This window comes from Silurus meridionalis, chromosome 21 (genome assembly GCF_014805685.1).
Source record: "Silurus meridionalis isolate SWU-2019-XX chromosome 21, ASM1480568v1, whole genome shotgun sequence".
Taxonomy (NCBI): domain Eukaryota; kingdom Metazoa; phylum Chordata; class Actinopteri; order Siluriformes; family Siluridae; genus Silurus; species Silurus meridionalis.
In genome coordinates, this window is record NC_060904.1 from 13,257,877 (window position 1) to 13,270,880 (window position 13,004).

The 13,004-nt window shown below is 39.6% G+C and overlaps 1 protein-coding gene across 1 annotated transcript in view; it reads left to right on the forward strand.

Annotated features, from left to right (window-relative positions):
• mindy3 (MINDY lysine 48 deubiquitinase 3) overlaps positions 1 to 12,758 on the forward strand; it is a 54,318-nt gene extending 41,560 nt beyond the window's left edge. The window contains exons 14-15 of the mRNA XM_046833773.1: positions 1,466 to 1,537; positions 11,798 to 12,758. Of these exons, the coding sequence (XP_046689729.1) occupies positions 1,466 to 1,537; positions 11,798 to 11,947 (222 nt within the window). The 3' untranslated portion in view covers positions 11,948 to 12,758. The remainder of the gene's footprint in view (positions 1 to 1,465; positions 1,538 to 11,797) is intronic.
• The last annotated feature ends 246 nt before the right edge of the window (positions 12,759 to 13,004 follow it).

Consider the following 13,004-nt stretch of genomic DNA (forward strand, 5'->3'; position numbering starts at 1 on the left):
AACCTTTGCTTCCCACGTGCCTCGGCCACCCATGACCCTGTCGCTGGTTCACCACTGTTCCTTCCTTGGACCACTTTTGATAAGTACTGACCATTGTAGACAGGGAACATACCGCAAGCGCTGCAGTTTTGGAGAGGCTCTGACCCAGTCGTCTAGACGTCACAATTTGGTCCTTGTCAAACTTCCTCAAATCCTTACGCTTGCTCGTTTTTCCTGCTTTTAACACATCAACTTTTCCAAAATATTCACTTGCTGCCTAATAAATATATCCCACCCACTAACAGGTGCCATGATAATGAGATAATTAGTGTTATTCCCTTCACCAGTCATAATGTCATAATGTTCTGCCTGATTGGTCTAAAAACAATCCAATTCTGTATAAACAAGCAATCGAGCTACATGTATGCAAGTTTTTTTTTGTTTGTTTGGTTTTTTTTTTTTTTTTTAAATCACAACTTTTTCTGACTTACTCTACATCTTTTTATTATTGGTTTAAGTAATAAACTCCTATATATAAAATCTAATGTAAATAATAAAGTAAATTTATTTAAGTAGCTGTTTGGTTTCAAAATCGAAACGGTGTAAGCCATGAGTGTTTTATCGTTTATGCTGTGAGAACAGAGCCGTCCCGACTGCCGACTTGCGCTAAGGTTTTTGTGGTATAATTCTGGTTTTCCTCTCCCTTCTAGGATTTTTATGTTTATGTATTGGCAGCTACGACTTCTCTTTACTAACGTATGTCGCATTTTAGCCCATGTGCCGAATATTCGGGTGAAGACGGGGAAATAGAAAGCGACGCTTATATTTACTGTTGCAGCTTCTCTGACTGCGTGTTAAATAGATCAGGGGTTTGGGATACATTCTGGCAAAATGCCTCCATTTGCTGTTTCATCAAACAATCGAAGCTCGTTTCAGAAACACGCTGCTGTAGTTGTGTCAGCGCTACACGGCTAGACTGAGTGATTTGGCTGCGTTTCGGGGTCTCAGCGATGCATAGAACTAGGCTCCGGGACTTTTTTTTGCTCGCTAGAGCCAAAAAACCGCAGGAGTTATGCTTGTTTGATCTGGCCCTTGCGCTTTAGGTCCAGAAAAATACTTTTCATGTTGCCTAAAGTGGCATAATTTCATTCACTTTGATTAGTTTGTGCTGGACAGAGATCTTTTGGCATTTTCTCTGGAATGGGGGGAAGCATTAATTAAAGTTCTGTGCAACAACATTTTTGAGGAAGGTCGAGTCAGTCAGCCTGAATGATGCTTTTATTTTATGGCTTTCACCCACACAGTTCATTACATCTACTTGTTTTACCCACTTCAATCCACCTGATTTGAATTATGGTAGATTCGATCGATCAGATCTGTTCATGTGTGGAGAGACTGGGATAAAGAACGACTGCATGTGGTTATCTTGAAGGTGGTCTTGCATTTGAACACACACACACACTTAAGTATCCTCTTGCCATTGCAGGACTCAGGGATTCCAGACTCATTTCCTGTGTACCACTACAACGGCCTAAAGCAGTCCAACCACAATGAGAAGGTAACACGCACGCACAACCTCACCCATATCATGCCCATGCACATTATACACACACACACGTACACATTAGCACTAGTCGTACTCCTTGATCTCAGCTGACCCCCCGCACAGCTTTGAAAGTCGTCTAAATGGGATTATTATTAAAACAATGTTTGTGTGTTTAACTTCTAACCCGTTTCAGCAGCCTACTTACTTCTCCACTGGTCTCCTAAGAGTCGGTCAGTTGTTTCTGACTTCAATGGTTGACTGCCTCTGAAGCCCCTTCTTGATGACACATTAATTAGCATACGATGTTTAAGCACTCGAGGAGGGTTGTGCCGTGTTAACGTCGGAGGAGTGTTTTCCTGGTTTATGTCCCAATTTACTCTTTCTAGCAGACGACTGTCTGCACAGATGGTACGAGACGAACATCCGTTTGATCCGTCAGTCATTCCTACAACCGTGTTACGTAGAAGGACGCAATCATGTTTTTTATTAAGGACAGTCCAAACATCATCTTCAACATACGTACGTAGCCACTGGTCCGAGAACAGGCAGACAGTGTTAACAAACGCATAGCTTTATTTATATTCGAGGCACAGGCACAGATCCAAAACTTTACAAAAGAACAGGATCAGAAAGTCAGAAAACATGGCATCAAAGTTAGTTGATGGAAAAATACATTTCGACTTTAAATAGATAAACTATAGGAAGAGATATGATTAGAAGTGCATTTGCACTGTATGCCGCAAAGTGCAGTGTGCACTAAGTGGGTATTACCTGACAATACACAAGTCGCAAGATATAGACGTTGCATCCTAAAGATTTTTTGTTATACTGCTGACCATCTGAAAATATCGAATCCTTGCTGAATATGCGGTATGAAGCCTTTGGCACTATTAGGTGCCACCCAGATGAGGCTGGGTTCCCTTTCGAGTTTGGTTCCTCTCAAGGTTTCTCGAAGAGTTTTTCCATTGCCACTATCGCCACTGGCTTGCTCATTAGGGATAGACTTATAGGCACTTAACCTATAGGCACTTGCATATAAATTAAAATTTTATAACCTATACCGACCAGGCACCAGACATTAAAACCTTATGACCAGTGAAGAACACTGATTATCACTTCATCATGGCACCTTTTAGTGAGTGGGATATATTAGTCAGCAAATGAACATTTTGTCCTCAAAGTTGACATGTTAGAAGCAGGAAAAATAGGTTAATGTAAGGATTTGAGCGGGTTTTTTCAAATAGTGATGGCTAGACGTCTAAGTTGGAGCATCTCTAAAACTGCAGCTCTTGTGGTCTGTTCCTGGTCTGCAGAGGTCAGTATCAATTAAAGTGGTCTAAGGAAGAAACATTGGTGAACTGGCACCAGGGACATCTGTAACTCAAATTGCAGAAGATGTTTAAGCTGTTAATGCTCGACAGGTCGGGACTGTTTTGGCAGCACAAGGGACACCAACACAATATTAGGCAGGTGGTTATAATGTTACGCCTGATCAGTGGCCAAAAAGTTATGCCTGGTCGATGTATTTATCTCAATAAAGCTGCTTTGGAACAATGTCCAATGTCATCCCAGCCATTTGTACTATACTGAGCAGAGATGCTTTAAAACCCATTTCCAGACAGAGTACAAGTTTTTTGGTACTTCTCTGTGCCAATATTGAAATAATTCAACCGATGTAGAATTAAACCATCAGGGCCATCACAGAGTCTATTATTTAGCTCTTTTCGCTTGCTTTAAGTTACGCTTTAGTACGTAATGGCATTTAAAACCGCGTCTTTAGTGTTGGGCCATTAAATGCGTCTTACTTCAGGAACAAAAGTGACGAAGAACGTGAATTGAAGCATGCATGTGTTAGTGCCCACTGAGTAGATCTTCTCACTCACGTGACATTTGTGTGAATGCAATACACAAGATGTGCTCGTTTAACAACAGGGTTTCCATGAAGTCTTAAAAAGTCTTTAAAAAAAGGTGTAAAATCTACAAATAAATACTTTTAAGCGGATCTTATTTTTTCCGATGTCCGTGTAACGATACTTCTGATTCTCATTGAAATGCCCACTCAGCATGTTTGTTTCCTTGGTGTTGTAGGTCTTTCTTTTGCCAGTCCAAATATAAATAGGATTTAAAATTTCGACTATGGGGAAGTGCAAGTTTAGCAATACTTGGCTTGAAAAAAGAAATCAATTTAGGGCTTGATTAAGGCCGGTTTTTTTGACGTATTTGTGTATGTTTTTAATGTGAGATTGGTCATCAATTAAATTTTTAATAAGGTCTAATAAAGTCTTAATTCGACCTGTTGAAACCTGCAGAAACCCTGAATAAGCACTTGCTGCATGATGACTCAACCATTAAGAATTAAACAACTAATTCAGTCAAATGATGACAAGGCCATAGTTAAATGAGTAGCTTCCTAATTAGTAAGTCATGCTACTCCCTCACCCCGGCTTGTAGTATAACTTTTTTATATTTGTGAAGCCTTTAATTACGAGTGGGTACACTAGACAACTTCAAAACCGTTTCAAAATCACTTTGGCCTGTAACTTGTATATCAGCTCAAATCCAACCGTCAGCCAGTGACGGACGTGGGAGTTGTTGCCACTTGCCATTCACTGCTCATAGTTTTGATATTCTTAAGCTGGGATCCTCATCGCTTACTGTAACCAGTAGCAAAGTGGTTTCCCCCGACCTTGCACTGAGGGCCATTTCCCATTTTCCACACACTTACCTATAAAGAGCCTGATGGCATTAACACACTATCCCAAGAGTAAGACACACACACACTGCCTGCCTCGTATATCAATTTATCTGTGTGTGTATGCATGAGCATGCGACCTCTGACTTCCAGAGGAAGTACGAGAGATTGAAGGCTGCCCGTTCTTATTCCAGACAAAGTATCGTCAATCGTGTGTAAGGAAATATGTGTACATATGTACACAGGGACAGGAGATGTGTGCAGCGTACAGAGAGACCTGTGGCAAGTGCTTTATCTTTTTAATCAGTGGAGATTCGAACGTGAAGTCGGTCTCCTCGTAAAAAGGCAGTTGCTGTGTTACCGGTTTCCAAGGGGACCATGCTAAAAACGAACCTCCAGAACACGGATCGCTTTTCTGGAGAAGTCATTTAGGATCAAGTGTCCATGGTCTATCCATGAATCAGGTGTGTTTGGCTTCTGCTAATATTAAAATAACCCTTCTCATTCGCTTGAACTGAATCTAATATTTTTTTATTTTATTTTTTTTATTTTTTTGAGAGATTAAAAAGTATGTAAATGTATTCCATAAGACTTTTGCACCTGTCAACAGCTAGTTTGGCCTTCATGAGCAAGCTGCTCCAGCTGTCTCTGGTTTGAAGGTTGCTTTCTCCAGACTGCATGATTCAACTCAAGAACTTTGAGGATGGATTTGGACTGTAATTAATATCAACAGTCTACTACAATGGCTCAGGACCAAATGAACTGTTGCATGAACAGTTTTGCATGTAATCGCCCATCGCTGTGCACCTCAACAATGATGTAATGATGTAATGAATAGACATTACAATTCGTGCCACTCAGATGAGGATAGGTTCCTTTGAGTCTGGTTTCTCTCCCGCTTACTTCCTCATACCGTCTCAGGGGAGATTTTGCTTGCCACAATCGCCACTGGCTCACTTATTAGGAATAAAATTATAATTATAACGAACACACTTATAGGCCCTAAACTTTTTTTTATACTACTTTATAAACGCTTTATCTCTGTAAAGATGCTTTGAGAAAATGCCCTTTTTTTAAAAAGTGCTATACAGATTTGAAAAAAAATGTATCAAACTCTTTCCGTAGATGTTTGATAGGATTCAGGTCATGGCTTATAGAAGCTTCGGAACAGTTCAGTGTTTTATTCTTGGCCATTCCTGGGTGCTTTGAGCTGTAAGTTCTGGGTCATTATACTGTCAGAGGACCTCAGCACTCCTCAAGTTTCAGTAGGCTCGGGATTTCATTATTCCCAGCACAAATCTAGCGCTCCCGATGCCAGATACAGCAAAGCAGCCCCAAAACACACTCAAGCCTCTTCCATGTTTCACAGTGGATATTGCGTTCTTTATTTTTGAACGCTTCATTTTTGCATCTATAAACATACCGCTGATGTGCCTTGCCAAAAACTTCCATTAACATTCTTTGGGTTAGCAATTGTTTAAGGAAATATGTGTACATATGTACACAGGGACAGGAGATGTGTGCAGCGTACAGAGAGACCTGTGGCAAGTGCTTTATCTTTTTAATCAGTGGAGATTCGAACGTGAAGTCGGTCTCCTCGTAAAAAGGCAGTTGCTGTGTTACCGGTTTCAAGGGGACCATGCTAAAACGAACCTCCAGAACACGGATCGCTTTTCTGGAGAAGTCATTTAGGATCAAGTGTCCATGGTCTATCCATGAATCAGGTGTGTTTGGCTTCTGCTAATATTAAAATAACCCTTCTCATTCGCTTGAACTGAATCTAATATTTTTTTATTTTATTTTTTTTATTTTTTTGAGAGATTAAAAAGTATGTAAATGTATTCCATAAGACTTTTGCACCTGTCAACAGCTAGTTTGGCCTTCATGAGCAAGCTGCTCCAGCTGTCTCTGGTTTGAAGGTTGCTTTCTCCAGACTGCATGATTCAACTCAAGAACTTTGAGGATGGATTTGGACTGTAATTAATATCAACAGTCTACTACAATGGCTCAGGACCAAATGAACTGTTGCATGAACAGTTTTGCATGTAATCGCCCATCGCTGTGCACCTCAACAATGATGTAATGATGTAATGAATAGACATTACAATTCGGTGCCACTCAGATGAGGATAGGTTCCTTTTTGAGTCTGGTTTCTCTCCCGCTTACTTCCTCATACCGTCTCAGGGGAGATTTTGCTTGCCACAATCGCCACTGGCTCACTTATTAGGAATAAAATTATAATTATAACGAACACACTTATAGGCCCTAAACTTTTTTTTATACTACTTTATAAACGCTTTATCTCTGTAAAGATGCTTTGAGAAAATGCCCTTTTTTTAAAAAGTGCTATACAGATTTGAAAAAAAATGTATCAAACTCTTTCCGTAGATGTTTGATAGGATTCAGGTCATGGCTTATAGAAGCTTCGGAACAGTTCAGTGTTTTATTCTTGGCCATTCCTGGGTGCTTTGAGCTGTAAGTTCTGGGTCATTATACTGTCAGAGGACCTCAGCACTCCTCAAGTTTCAGTAGGCTCGGGATTTCATTATTCCCAGCACAAATCTAGCGCTCCCGATGCCAGATACAGCAAAGCAGCCCCAAAACACACTCAAGCCTCTTCCATGTTTCACAGTGGATATTGCGTTCTTTATTTTTGAACGCTTCATTTTTGCATCTATAAACATACCGCTGATGTGCCTTGCCAAAAACTTCCATTAACATTCTTTGGGTTAGCAATTGTTTAAGGACCCAATTAATTCGAAACATCACAATAAAAGTGACACTTGGACTACCAATGAATGTGTTCACATCTGTAAATTGTAGCAACGCAACTGTTGATTCTTGGCACACAGAACCCCGCTGTGTGTTTTACCACTGTTTTAAACATGTTGATAACACTGTTGCCAGAACTAGCATGTTTTTAGGTATATCATGCACAGAATGTGGCACCAGAATTTAAACAAACAACTGTCTCTCTTTCACTAGGCAGCCTCTATGCTTTAATAATAGTTAGTTTTATTATTACGAATGTAATTATTGCCCCGAGTGTGGCAGCTTGGCAGTACTAGGGCTTGAAACCATGACCTTCGAGTCAGTAACCCAAAGCCTTAACTACTGAGCCACCCCTCAATCCCTCACACCACTACCCCACCCCTCGACCCCCTACCCCACCCCTCCTATTCAGATGTTTGGGGGGGGTCAAGACTTGGTATCACCAAGCTGCCACTCTTTGCCCTTAACCCTCTGTGCTCCAGGGGCACTGTAACACGGCTGACCCTAAACTCTACCACCAGCTTCCTAACATTGCCGGAATATGTGAAGAAATCATTTAAAAGTACATTTGACAAGTATAAACCACCTTTCTTTTTTTTTCTTATTTTTCTCTTAATATAAAACAAGCAAATTCTTTTACTATATGATTGCTGCAGTCATCACTATGGCCAGTGTTTCACTTTTTGTATTGTTTTGGGCTCATCAATAGTATCATGCATTACCATCTATTACCAGACTAATCGTGTTACTACAAATACAAATTCATTGTTGCCCTGTTTGTGCACTATGGCCGGCTCAGACAGGCACGGGAAATTCTCGTTTGGAGTCTTGACGCTTATTCTAATATCTCTGAATCATAAATAGTTGGCTGCACTAAAGGGACTGTGGCCAGCAACAACCAAGTATAACAAGTGTCTAAGGTTCCTTATAAATTAGTAACACCGAGGTCAATGCTGACTAAATCTTTGGACCCGAGTGTAAGAAAACAAGCCAGCCTTATCTTTCAGGAAGCATGAGCTTTAATTTGTTATGGCTTGTAAGAATAATCTAGAGCACTTCACACACTATCCCAAATAATATGGAGAATTTTTATGAAGTAATTCTTACACCTCCCGGTTTTTCCATTCGGCTGCAGCCCGATTCTTACATTCTTTAATCTTCATAGCAGGTGTTTACACATTCTGTCCAAGAGAGAGTTTCTATCCCCCCCTGTAGTTTTCCATGTGAAGGTAAGGCAAATAAAGACACTCTGTGTCGATGGAAAAAGCAGCTGACTTTTTCCATTGGAAGGATGGGTCAAGAATAGGTTATCGGAGGCATACAGAATATATAGAATATTAATTTGCTGCTGTTACTTAAATTCATGTATCAGTTTTGAGAAATTAAAACTCCCAGAAGTTGATTTGACATCAATTTACATGTACATAAAGAAAAAACACTCAATGTTGAATTTAGCACTAAATTTTACTGTATAGCAATTTATTGATTTTAATTTCTTTTACTGGATGACTGAAACACTAAAATTTTAATAAAACAGATTATGCAATTATTTGCAAATATTATAAACCCATATTTTTATCACAATAGAAAAAATTACAATTTACCATTTTCAGGAACAAAATAAGGTAATTTTTTATTTTAATATATAATAATTATTGCAACACATTTCAAAAAAGGGACGGGGTAACAAAATTAAACAGTTGGAGAAACATTTTGCAACTAAATAGGTTAATTGATAACAGCTCAGTAAGGTGATTGGGTATAAATATTGTATTTAGCTTAGAGAGGCAGAGTCTCACAGAAGTAAAGATAGGCAGAGAATCGGCAATCTGTCAAAGACTGTGTCTTCAAATAGGTAAAATCAATATTGGATGCCCGTGATCGCCGGGCCCTCAGGCGGCACTGCGCTTCAAACAACCACGATTCTTAAATGGAACTCTCAAGCTCATTAACACCTCCAGAAGTCTTTGCATATTTAAGGAAAACAATGCTAACTGCATACTGCATCTATTACGATAGCATGACTCCATAGTAGAAGAGTCCGGGTGCTGAACTGGCCTGCCTTCATTCTAGAACTTTTACCTTTTGAAAACATTTGGCACGTCATAAAACGAAAAACACAACAAAGAACACCTAGAACTGATGAGCAGCTAGAATCCTGTATCAGACACATGGGAGAGAATTCCTCTACCAACAATTAAGCAACTAGTCTCCTCAGTTTCCAGATGTATACCAACAGATGTGATTCTACACAGTGGTAAACATGGCCCTGTAAAACTTTTTTTGTTGCAGCCATCAAATTCCATATGACATTTGTTTTTCCTTAAAATGGTGTCTATTGTCAATTTAAGCAATTTGTTTTTTGTTTAACTAACTTTCAGTTGTTTCACTAACTTTCAAATCACTAGTATAAAACCACACTATCTGACATACCAAATTACTGACATACTAACTGACTGTTTCACAAACTTTCTTTCTGACTGACCTTTGAATATACTAATGCATATACTGTACATACTGACTGGCTGACATACAGACTGCTTAGCACGGTTACTGACTGACTGACCTTTGAATATATTTATGCCCATAGCTACTGACTGACTTTCATATTTACTTAATTACGTAGTGTCTTTGAGTACATGTATTATTCCTCAGTGTTCAGCCAAGACCACACAGAAGAAAAAAAAGAATGTTCTGTGAGTGGAGTTTCAACTGACCGACGCAATGTGTCCTTGTTTTACCTACAAAGCACCAAACGCAGCATGTTTTTTTTTTTTTCCCTCTCAGTATGTTCATAATTATATTCTTAAGAGAGCGTGTTCGCTGTACCGAGAAATTACACAGGTCAACATGCAAACGAACTCAAATTGTTCCCAGTCGAGAACGGTTCAGACGAGTCCTCGACGGACCGCATGCTCATTTTGGAAGGAGTTAAATCGCACAATTGGAGACCACGAGCAGACCTCGGATTTACGTCTTCTCGGGTCGTCGAACCTCTCATCTCAGCCATGTCGGCATCCGGACCGTTCCGATATGGCCTTGACCGTGACACTGAGCCATCTACACACGGTTGCCATGACACAGTGCTGTTAAACATGCATATGGCTCTTGTGATGTTGTGCGTAAGGTATGTTAAGCACGCGCTCTCACTAATGGGCACGAAATATCCTCATATGTTTTTAATGCAATCTCAACTCTCACTGACACCTTAGTAATGGTTTTCAGTTATAAAGGGCCACTTAATCACACACACAGAGGCAGCGTTGCACACATGCACCATGGCATAGTGTAGGTTGGGTTCCACACTGGCAATGAGAGGCCCTCCATATGGAAGCCATCGAGCACCTCAGGTCTCATGATGTCACTGCAGGAGGCCACGTCTGTAATGAGAGGCAGACTGGCGCTCGAACACTGACCTAAAATTTAAACACTGTCTTCCGACCATGGCCTTCCTCTTCCTGCTTACAGCAATCTTCTGGTCATCACTTTGTTTTCTGTCCAACATGAGCGTTTACAGTACATACGGATATGTTTGACTCTCTGAAGACTTCTCACTGGCCCTCAGCTCCGCATATTTCAGTCAACTTTACTGGCGTGACCACACGAGGGTTCTGTATTATCAAAGCAATCATTTTCTTTAACTTTTTTTCTACATTTCCTTGCACCATGGCTTCACCGGCTTGATAGTGAAGTTGTAATTAAATTGTCTGAAAAGAATCACTTCCCCCCCCCCCCCCCTATTTATTTATTTAGTGATTTTTTTTTTTTTTTTTTTTTGTATTATTTATTAATTAAATTTTTTTGGACACTGGAGACATCAAATTTGCACGACGCAACTAATCTCTTGAAAATTCCCCCTTATCATCCTCATCATCAAAACATGTTCATTCCTTTTCGTCTTAAAGACACAGAAAAATTGCCATGTAACTTGAAAAGCACAAACTCCTTTGCCTAAAGATTTTCCCGTTTAGGACAAAACTTACTGACTGTTTAAAAAAAAAAAAAAAAAAAAACCACTGTTACTGACTGTTATTATTTCCGGCTGTGATGTTGACACTGGAGACTCCTTCCATAACAGTCAATGTGTTTTCTTAGATAGTTAACCGCATGTTTTTATTTTATTTGTCTACTGTCAGACTTTGTATTACGTGGCAGGTTTATCACAATGTTTCTGCATTTGCACAATACTTGCACAGTAAGACTGCGGCCCATGTTATCTTATGAAAGATTGACTTTTTTAGGTCTGTTTCATGCATCGATTGCTGTAATACTTTGCATGCAGGGGTTTCTTAATCTACCTTAAACAAATTGCAGGCTGTTCAAAATTCAGCTGCTAAAATCCTGATAAAGTCCAGGTCCAGTGAGCACATCTATCCAGTTCGGCTTTCTCTCAGGTTTCAGATTGACTTTAAAATCCTAATGTGATCTTCCCCGCTTGTCTGATTTCGGTCTTCGAGTTGTTACGTTCGGACCGGGTCTTTTCTTTTTTGTGCACCAAAACTTTGGAATTCTCTCCCCATTAAGATCAGACCGGCTGAATCATTTAGCGTTTTAAATCTGCTCTTAAATCTCAGTTTCTCAGGATAGCTTTCAGGTGATTAGTTTTTTCTGATGTATGTATTGTGTTTTTTTTTGTTTTTTTTTATGCTTGTGAACTGCTTTGAAAACTTTTAATTAAAATACAAAAAAAATGATTATTATTATTACTACAGAAACTATAATTTAAAAGTACTGATTGTTGTATGTGAGCCTCCTGGGACGGCTTTCTAAAGTGAAAAGCTTAATCTTGTCTGACTCTCTGCGTACAGGTGAGTTATGTCGAGGGAACCGCATTAGTTCTCGGCTTCGAGGATCCAATGGTGCGTACAGACGACACGCCGATCAAGCGCTGCCTCCAGACCAAGTGGTCGTACATCGAGCTCCTGTGGACCACCGAGAGATCTCCATCCCTCAATTAACCCCTTCACCTTATCGCATCTTTCACTTCAGGACCCCTGCACGATCTCCAAATCCCTGAATTTCAGGAGACTGGCACAGCGCCCCGAACGAAATCCCTACGATCAACGATGCTGCCTGATTCGCATCGGCTCGCTCGTTCTAATCTTTCATTTCGCTCAGCCTGTATGTTTAAATAAAAAATGATGATGCACAGGGTTTTGGTTACTATTAGAAAACCATCCTATTGAATGAAATGATTACAATTTTTGTTTTTGTTTTTTTTTTCTCAAAGGTGTTAATATTTTTCAGTTTGCAGATTTTCTATGGAATTTTCTTGTTAATTTGTTTACAAAGCTAAAAGACAGCATTATAAATAAGTCGGAAGAAGTAAAATAAGCCAATCAAATAAGTCCTATAGATCCCTGGTTAGATTTCTGGACAAATGTAGATTCGATGGTGGCAATTGTGTCCATGGTTTAATTTGACACGAGCCTCCCGGTGATTCAGGCTACATTCCGCAGTGTTTATGTAACGTGGAGAAAATAAAGCCGGGCTCAGTTTAGACCGGTTTGCAAAGGAATGCACTACGACCCACAACAGGAGGAAGAGGAGGATAAACGAGAAGGAGGACGGTGAGACAGTATTGGTATTTGATCTTGGATGTGACTAAGCTCTTTAAATTTTTTTTGTTTTGTTTTTTTTTGCCACCGCAACAGTGCCATCTATTTATTGTTCACTGGCCCTTAGGTGAACAGACGAGCAAACCTGTTCATTATTTATTCTGACCCAAATGATTCACCAAAATAAACTTTTGATGTCTTATTGCCTGGATTATGTCTCTGTGTTGTGTCTGCTTTGTTTCTAATAATATCATTCCAACATTGACATTTCCGGAATGTACATTTCAGGAACTGCCCCTAGTGGCAGTAAGTATAAGGGAGGTATGTAAATCAATAGACAGATTTAATGATTATTTAAGGAATAAAATTTTATCTTTTGATTTTTTCAAGTTGTGAAAACTTTTGTTATACTTCATCAATTAAAACAACAGTAAATACTGTTACTAAATTATCCAAG